Source organism: Mytilus californianus, unplaced genomic scaffold (assembly GCF_021869535.1).
Source record: "Mytilus californianus isolate M0D057914Y unplaced genomic scaffold, xbMytCali1.0.p SCAF_8, whole genome shotgun sequence".
Classification (NCBI taxonomy): domain Eukaryota; kingdom Metazoa; phylum Mollusca; class Bivalvia; order Mytilida; family Mytilidae; genus Mytilus; species Mytilus californianus.
In genome coordinates, this window is record NW_026262734.1 from 94,834,196 (window position 1) to 94,844,103 (window position 9,908).

Below are 9,908 nucleotides of genomic sequence, written 5' to 3' on the forward strand. Positions count from 1 at the left end.
AGGAATTTGGTTTTTAGGGGCAATTTTCAATTCTTTGATTGATCTATCCTACTGCTACTTTTCTAAAAAAAAAATAGCTTGGAGATATTCATCTTCACTGAGGACTGTCAGAAACTTTATCACCTGAAACTTCACTTGCTTCTTACCTATTTTGAACTACTGTGGATTATTTTTTTACATGGGTACTAGTTTTTGTGGATGGCGGAAAACTTGTACTTTCATGGATATTGGATTTCGTGGTTTTTCCAAAGTCTGCATTCAAGCCTATAAAAGGTTTACAGCTGGACATTTATATTCGTGGTTCAACTGTCTGTATCTTGGTATAAATCTGGACATTTCCTGATAGTCAAGCAAAGAGTTATCATTTCTACTTCTTTAATCGTTTATAAGTAAGAGTTTATGAGACCACCATTGGTATTTTTTCAAAGCATATAAGGTCACTTCACAAAATGTAATACATGTATGTTAAATATAAAAATTTAATAAATATATAAATTATTCCTCATTTTCTTTTAAGAATTTGTTAACTACATCTAAGAAAGCTGAAGGTTTATCAGAATGAACCCAGTGTCCAGCACCTTCGATATGTTGTATCTGAGATTTTGGGAAAAGTCTTTTAATTTCTGGTTCTTCTGATTCACTGAAAAAAAAGAAAAAAAGAATAATTTACTCCTGATATTTCCTTCATTTTTGTGGATTCCTTTATTTTTCGTGGATACCAATTTTGTTCATGGATTTAGGAAAATTTTACTATCGTGGATATTTGAATTTGTGGCATTGCCAAAGTCAGCAAACAAGCCTTTATTTGAACATTTAAATTTGTGGTTCACCTTTATCGACAAAATCCACAAAAATTGGTATCCCATGAAAATATTGAATCCACAGTACTTAGTTTTTGGATTGCTGACTCTTTAATGTTTCCCTAAAATCTCCTTTAATACATATCAAGTCTCTATTGCTGAATAAGATACTAAGATTAAACAGTTACTAGTCTTAGAATAGACAGGGAGTTCTTTGTTATATACTAAAAGTCAGATTTATTGGACAGATAAAATGATAATAAACAGCCTCTTTGTATAAATCATATCACCTTCACCATTAGTATACTCAGGCATTTGTACAAGTAGCCATTAAAGACTTCCTCTGGTCATTTACACTAATGGAAAGGTACATTAAACATATCTTAAACTGATACAGTTTCTTCTTGAAAGTCAGTTGGTCAGTCTTCTACAAAACTGACTCCAATATGGTTTAAATGTTCAAAAGGTGGCGTTGAACATCCTCAAATGAATTACTTTAAATTCAGAAATTATTGCAATGTTTGTATTAATGCGAAAAATGTGACAGGATTAGATGAATACATTAATTTCTGGCCTTGCAGTCATAAAAAATTTCAAGCACAATTAGCGTACTCAGACTTTGGAATCAACCAATCAAAATACTGGATTTTTGGTTCCGAGTACAAGGTATAGTTTTATGACCGAGAGCCCTGAATTTACATACCTTATATATTTTGATTCAGATCCTCCGACAAACAAAGTAGGTCCATTATATTGCACATTGGTAAACTCAGGAAAACCACAAATATCACTAAAATTGTTTATGATACTGTCCAGGAACACTTTCCACACGAATCTGTTATTTTTCTGTATGAGGTTAGATGCTAGGAACTGTCTAACAAGGGATTCCTGAAAAGGTATAATTAACTCTTTTATCATTTGTAAGTCTGTTTGATTAGACAGTAACAAAAATTTGAAGTATGAAGAATATATGCCAAAGATATTATTTTGTGCATTTGAAATATCAATTCTATACCATTAAATTGCTACATGTATGCCATTACACTGAACTAAGAATAAATATCTCACTAAAATTGATTATTTTTCAATTTTCAAGACGTAACTTTTAAACTAGGAATTCTAAAATCTTAAATGTTGAGTTTGACTTTTTTTCCAGAACTACATGGCATTTGGTCAAAGCTAGATTAAGGATCTAATTAAGCTATAATTATGAAATTTTGAAATCTTCTAGTCTTCCTTGTTTTTTGTTTTTTTTTATTTAAAGGGCATAACTCCTGAAATTCATTGCATTGAAAAACCAAATATTGTTAAGATATAAAAATAAGAAGATGTAGTATGATTGCCAATGAGAAAACTCTCCTCAAAATGACATAGAAGTTAACATCTATAGGTCCCATTAGGCCTTCAACAATGACCAAAACCCATATGGCATATTAAGCTATAGTTACAGTATACATATCATTAAAGATGCATATAGCATAGGCTACTCAAAGCTTAGATATCATTCATTATACACATCAGATGTTGTGACTGTTAATATGGATACAAATTTCTAAACTAAGTCAACCTGGATTCCTAAAAATCTTATATCATGTACAAAATATGAATTTTTCACAAATCCATAAATATATTACCAACCATAATTTATACAGTACATTAGAAGAATAAACTGCATGTACAATCAAGCATAAAAAAATGGTCACTTGTTACTAAACAATGGAAATTTACTTTTGTTTCTTTGTTAATTATTCACAAGAAACTTTTATTCAAAATAAAAATAAGAAAATTTGTTATGATTGCCAATGAGACAACTTTCCACAATAGACCAAATAATGTAGAAGTTAGCAAATAGCAATGCTGAGATAATATGATGTTTTCTTTAAAAAATATATATCGGCATATCTTAAATAGAATTTGATATAAGATGAATAAGTGATGTCGTTTGAAAATTCGGTTGATGTTCAAGTAAAACCCAACTATTATAAACATGCATTAACCATTATAAAAAACAACTTCTTTTTCATGTTTGTGAATAAGCAATATTCATTCAAGTGGAAAACGTTAAGAATCATCCTGGTGAAAATTATTGATTTGACCTGAGTTACCTCCCATCTATTAATTTTTATCATACTATTCAAGACAATAAATGTGTGTCAAAAAAAAAAAAAATTGAAATAATGCTGAATTCTGTTAATCTTAAGATCTTAGGTCGATAAAGAATAATTTTTGTTTGTTTTGTCAGCATTAATTTCTGTTGAGTCCTAATTTTGTTATGCAAAAAAGTATTGCATATATGACATGATTAAGCATAACTTACTTCAACAAATATGACCAATAACAAAATTTCATGAATAAAAATTATATAAAATATTCATACTTTACAAATAGTTAATACTGGAAATACAGAAATTTTTGTGTGCATTCATTATTGCCATTTTGTGTGCATTCGTTATTGCCATTTTTTGTGCATTCATTATTGCCATTTTTTGTGCATTCATTATTGCCATTTTTTGTGCATTCATTATTGCCATTTTTGAGCAACAGACACAGATCTGAGATCAATTATTGTGCTTTCATGAAACGCTACATACAAATAATGCTATCAAAATTTATAATGCATGTTTTTGTTTTTTTTTGCAATTTTTCAATCTATTCTGTTGCAATTTTTTTGCATTTATTAAAACATCGCAAAATCTGGATATACAGTAGATAACTAAGGGGAAATAACTCATCCTAGTGCTTACAGGTTCGACTTCCTTTAACATATTGGTAGCAATTTTTCTAGCCGTAGATACAGGAAGATCTTGTTGCATGTATAACTGTACTTGAATTTTCAGCATCATTTGTAAGAAGGCTGGATATGTTTTAGCTCTAGGACTAACTGTTGGTGAAACGTCTACTACAATTAAACTATCTACTCTCTCTGGCTGAAATTTATAATAAAATTAAATTATTTAACATCCTGTGTGGGCTTTAGCTATCCTACCAACTGTTACATGGGTTACCCAAATCATTTTTCATGTGTAACAGTAAGTAACAGTATGAATATCGATACCACAAATTCAAATAACAATATAATTCAAACTGGTAAATAAATTTTGAATTGACAAAACCATTCTGACTGGAACTGTTCTGAATCTACTGCAAAAAATAAATAAAGCATGTCAAATTTATTTCAGATATATCCACTGAGGAAAGTTCAGTACTGTTCATATACTTTGATTCAGCTTGTGATCAATTAAGATCAATTCAACAGCTGACTTTACATGTGCAAAACAATACATATTGTGAGTAACAACTGTTGTCTGCAAAGCAATTCAACCATAATGGATTTGACTGCAAGGGAAAAGTCTAAATGTTCTTAATTTACAAGGATTACATGTAATAATTATCTGAAAAACTAAATTAAACTCTCAAATAGCCAATTTCTTTTTATTCAGACATTTCAGACGAAGTTAAGATAACCTCTAAATTATATTAAATAGATATAAAAATATCACACAGCTACTTTTGCAAATGATCTTTTTTATATCTGAATGACTTTCAAGCTTTAAAATGTACCTAAAGATGTCTTTCTGTTATTTGTGTCATGGGGTTGTGTATCATAGATGTTTACCCCACATCTCTTTTCATTCATATTAAAAATAAGGCAGTTCTATCATTGTCCCATATTTTTGGCACTATTTGATTTGAATTACAATTTTGAGGAGTTCTATACTTTTTGTTTGCAAAGGTCTACATGATATCCAACTGGAACCAAAATAATAAAATAAAACCTTTGGTAATGGAACTGCAGACAAGTCAAAAACATGAATCAAGATTGATTGATTGATTGGTGTTTAATGCCACTTTCAACATTATTGTGCTACTTCGTGGCGGTCATTTTTTATTGGTGGAGGAAGATGGAGTGCCCGGAGAGAACCACGACCTTCGGAAGGAAAACTGACAATTGTAGTCAATTAAGACTGGAGTCGAGTGCACCTGCCCCGGGCGGGCATTGAACTCACAACCTCAGTGTTGACTGGCTAGTGATACAGTAGTTGGACTACTTAGACCACTCGGCCACCGAGGCTCCCCTGAATCAAGACACATTATGAATATTCATTAGTGATTCATCATGTCTAAACTGAACACCTGTCTAGTCTGAACAGAACGTTCTGTTTAGACAGGTCTCACTGTTCAAAAACTTCTTCCAATTTTGATAACCACCCAACAAATTAATTTTTTTTCCAGCGTTTATGTAATTGACAAATCAATAGATAATGTGTACATTCTTTGGTGTGAAAATAATCTTCTTACTTCATGTACTTACATGTTGTAAAGCTGTGACCATGGACATTTTTCCACCCATACTGTGCCCAAGTAAACAAGCCTTGTCTATCATCAATTCGTCTAATAGATTAATGATATCCTCACTCATTAGAAAATAATCCATACTTTGGGTGTGTGGACTTTCTCCATGGTTCCTGACATCAACTGTTATAACCTATTGTAAAATATAATGTACATGTACCATCATAATGTCTCACAAAAGTTATATGATCCATATACAAATTTATCACTAATTATTATATATACTGTGGATTTATTATAATTTGTTGGATACCAATTTTTGTGGATTTCGTGGGTAAAGGTAATCCACAAATTTAAATGTTCAACAAAGTACACATTTTCTTAAGGCTTGAATACAGACTTTTGGCAAGTAGATACTTTTGCTAAGAGTAGTAAAGTTTAATAAATAAAAGTGTGATTCCTTTTAATGGATGTTTATTTATATGAAGACATCCATATGTTTTTACATTGTAGTAATAAAAGAATTTATGAAAACACATTTATTTCCTATTTATGAAAAAAAATGTTATCTTTAAAGGGGGATAACTCAGACAATTTAATGATATCATAAGATTGCATTGTAAGATTTCTTTTTATTCTATATATCTTTAAACAGTATTAAAAAAAACTGTCTACAGGATTTTGAAATCAAACCTTCTCTTTCAAACAATTAAATTTTATGTTTATAGACTTTCTAAACAAAAATTTGTTCAGTTTACTCATTTATAGTAGATACACGTACATACTTTTAATTGCAAATTTTTCAGAAGCATGATATGAACTATATTTTGAGTTAATAACTACCTGTTATTTCATAAACAATATAGTTTTTGAGAATATATATATATATATATATGTTACTAAACAGCTATCTCACTGTTATCTGTTCAATCATGTAATAGTACTTATGCATGCATACCAATCTACTATTGAATACTATAATATGGTTTGTAATTAATAACTGCTCTGTAAAACTCAATAGATCAATCTCAAATTGTTTTTAATGAACGAGTTACACCAGTTGACCTGAGGTCAATCGGCGTAAATGATATGACAATGAACAATCGGTTCCTACTTTGACGAAACATGCAAAATAACATAAGCATTGCACGTACAATTGTGACATAGGATAATGCACGAATTTGAAAGTCTGACATCTACAAACATGATATCTAGATGTGGTATGATTGCCAATGAGACAACCATTTACCAGGGAACAAATGATGCAGATTTAAGCATCTTATTTTCTTGTTAAACTGTATACCTGTCTTCCCTTTTTACTCCACAGTTTTGATAAAGAATGCCAGTTATCTTTGTTTCCCATAAGACCATGTGTTATGACAACAGGAGTACCAGAACTGCCGGGCTCTTGGTAATTTCTGTATGACAAACATACTCCCTGACCTGAAAGACTGCAATGCAAACTGTATATATAATATTATAAATTATTTTCTAGTATTAAGGTATAACAAGATTTCTACGGCATAGTGAAATGCCCCTTGCGCTCTATAAATTAGGATTTAAATTGAGAGTCACAATGACTGTGTTATTGCGGTGCAATAGTCAAAATATTGTAAAGTACCATCATGACCATAACTCCTATAAAAACAATCAAATCAAAACGATGGTACATGTATAATATGCTCAACTAAAAATGATGGAAAATAATCCTTCCAAGTATGAGAGCTTTCTGTCAAATGGTCTAAGAGAAGCTTTATCAACATGACATTATTGCAATTTTCTAAAAATAATACTCCCAAGCATGAGAGCTTTCTGTCAAATGGTCTAAGAGAAGCTTTCTCAACATGACATTATTGCAATGTTCTAAAAATAATACTAGTCCTATTACCATCGTCCTTTTAAGGTAGTAACAAACACCTAGACAAAAATTAATTTGGCTCTTTTGATTTTCATAAAATTTTGACAAAATATTTACTTTGACCCTTTGACAAAAATATAAAAAATTCAAAAAACTTGAACCACACACTTTATCGGAAAATTTCTTTGGATATATAGCAGTTTGACAAACACTTATTTTGATCATTGAGAAGCTTAATATTTCCTTAACAATAGATCGTGATTAAAACATTCAGCTGATTTTTACAGAGTCATCTCCCTGTAGTGTTATGTACCACCTTAAAATGATCTGATCTGTCAAATGGTCTCAGAGGAGTTGTGTTCAAAAGCTGTTATTGTCATAATACTTTAAAAAAAATAGTCAAAATCCTATAACTCCTATAAAGATAAGAAGATGTGGTATGATTGCCAATGAGACAACTATCTACCCAAGTTCAAATGAAGTGGATGTAAGCAATTATAGGCAACCGTACAGTCTTCAACAATGAGAAAAACAAATAATGTATAGTCAACTATAAAAGGCTCCTGTCAACTACACATGATGGCAAACAATTTTTAATTCAAATATGTGAGCTTTCCTTAAAAAGAAGTTAAGTTCACAACGTGTCATTGCAACATTACATTTGTCAAATCAAATTGAAGACATATGGAAATGTAGCTTGGTAAAGAACATACAAAGACAACTAACCCTAACAATTATGAAAGCTTTCTGTCAAACAGTTTCTGAGTACTTTTAAACATAACTAAAGAGTAATTGAATTGTGTCACAATGTGTCAATATGGTCAACTTCACATGATTGCACTATAAAGACAGTGGTAAATTTGTAATTTCTAATGGTGTTGTAATAATTTAAAGTACATGAGAGACCATCTAGTGTCAAGAGCAACACAGGGGTTTACTTTGATTCATCCAACTCGGGTTGACTAGAGTTATAAAATAGTGCTAATGCGCATGTGTGCAACCTTCCCTAATCAAAGTGAAAACTCTACTAAGATATACTCTTAAAATGGAAGATATACTAGAAGCAGCAGTTGTTAATTTTGTTTTTAATTGACGTCGACAATGAACAACTTTATGTTCAAATTTGTAACATAATTAATTTTCAGTTCTTACCAGTCCAGTATATTCATTTTCAAAATCCTCCTGCCCTGTCGTCCCCTAAATAGAGGGAATGAGTTTTGGTAACATTTCACATAATTACATTGGTTGCAATGAATAAATGTGATTTATGTTCCAATTGTTGTAACTACAATCCTGTCCCCTTTTCCTCGAATGTGACCTACTGAATAAGACTTATCACCGGGTTTGTACTAACATAAGCAACACCAAGGGATGCCACATGTGGAGCAGGATATGATTACCCTTCTGAAGTACCTAAGATCACCCCCAGTTTTTGGTGGGGTTCATGTTGCTCAGTCTTTAGTTTTCTATGTTGTGTTTTGTGTACTATTGTTTGTCTGTTTGTCTTTTTCTTTTTTAGCCATGGCATTGTCAGTTTATTTTTGACTTACGAGTTTGAATGTCCCTTTGGTATCTTTCACCTCTCTTTCCAAGTGAAATAAAAACCAATAATTTCACATGTGAAATAATCTCGATACCAGAGTTCTCTAAATCTTTTTTCTCTGGTGGTTCTTGAAAAAATCTGCTGGTCCTCACTACTATTTCTATTGCAAAATTCCAAAAACCTTCCTACCACCACTTTTCTTTAACTCTGGTATCATGCAACAATAGGTGTTGTAGATGGATGATGTTCTATCAAAGCAAATTGTAATGCGTAGAAAAAAATATAGTTCCTTACATTTTCTACCATTATTTCGATTAAAAAGTGCATTGTCAATTAATGTCATAAAAAAAAAATTAACTTATCAAAGAATTCAACTATCAAATAATATTCAACTCGTGACCGAACAACACTGATAATTAACTCATGAGCTATGCACATTCGCTAATTAATGTGATATATTTTTCTAAATTTGAATTCTTCGATTAGTTATTCCATCATTCTAAAAGTACCGTACCAAAATTAAATTTTTTCTGTTCTTTTGATAAACATCACCAACAGTATTTACACATCAAAAATATTTGTAAATGCTTAAATACAGCCAATAAATAAATTTATCTCAACAACCCCTTTCTTTGTCTGTATTTTTTAAACTGTCAGCTATTTTGTCTCATAAATATTCTTCTTTTCTGCTCTTGTTAGTCACCATTTTGTATAAACCTGCCTCAACCCAGAGTTGATCCTGAAATAAACTCGGGTAAGTTCAAAGGTCAAACTCGGGTAGGTTCGATTGAAACTCAGTAAACTCAACAAACTCTAATAACCAGAGTTGAACGAATCGTAATTAATTAAGGCCTTACTGATAATAAATTTCCATGCTGTCAAGACTCAAACATTTTCATACTTATTTGGCTGCATTTTCCTTTGATCTAGTGTTTTTTTCTCTTTGATCTTTACAATTTTTGCCAAATCTCATGCATTTTTTGCTTCATGAAAACTTGACAGCCCTGAAATTTTGCCTTTTTTAAAGAAAACGTTAAAAGAAAACAAATCTCTGCAATAAGTGTTATCACACAGGAAAATCTCAATGGGGATTTAAGTGATAACATTAGACACACATGACATATGAATATATTTCATCATATTACTGTTAGTGTCATATATCTAAAAATGGTGAACCTCAACTATCCTGATCCTGTAGCAATCGTATTGAAATTGAATTTACCTGGGTTTTTGAGATGACTTTTGTCTAACAGCGAAATAAAAGAGGCTTGATGGTTTACAAATTGCCCTCCGAAAAGCCATTAAATTTGAAGTTATCCTGGAGTTGTTTTAGTGTCCTCAAATGTGGAATTGACATCTAAAAGCTGTCTGCTAAAATTTTGTCTCAGTCAATTTAATGCTTGAAAATTTTCCT

At 31.1% G+C, this 9,908-nt stretch overlaps 1 protein-coding gene across 1 annotated transcript; it reads right to left on the reverse strand.

Annotated features, from left to right (window-relative positions):
* Positions 1-358: 358 nt before the first annotated feature.
* LOC127713059 (protein ABHD11-like) lies at positions 359-9,895 on the reverse strand. Its single transcript, XM_052219662.1, has 6 exons — positions 9,717-9,895; positions 6,397-6,544; positions 5,113-5,286; positions 3,545-3,727; positions 1,504-1,688; positions 359-640 (listed from the first exon to the last, which is right to left on the reverse strand). The coding sequence occupies exons 1-6, from the start codon at positions 9,794-9,796 to the stop codon at positions 496-498; spliced, it is 915 nt and encodes a 304-aa protein (XP_052075622.1). The 5' UTR covers positions 9,797-9,895; the 3' UTR covers positions 359-495.
* Between the last annotated feature and the right edge of the window lie 13 nt (positions 9,896-9,908).

Coding starts and splice junctions, on each gene's coding strand:
- LOC127713059 (XM_052219662.1), bottom strand. CDS start 9,796: ATGGCTTTTCGGAGGGCAATTTGTAAACCATCAAGCCTCTTTTATTTC. Junction 5,287..6,396: donor GGAGTAAAAAGGGAAGACAG/GTATACAGTTTA, acceptor ATTTTACAATAG/GTTATAACAGTTGATGTCAG. Junction 1,689..3,544: donor TGTTAAAGGAAGTCGAACCT/GTAAGCACTAGG, acceptor ATACCTTTTCAG/GAATCCCTTGTTAGACAGTT.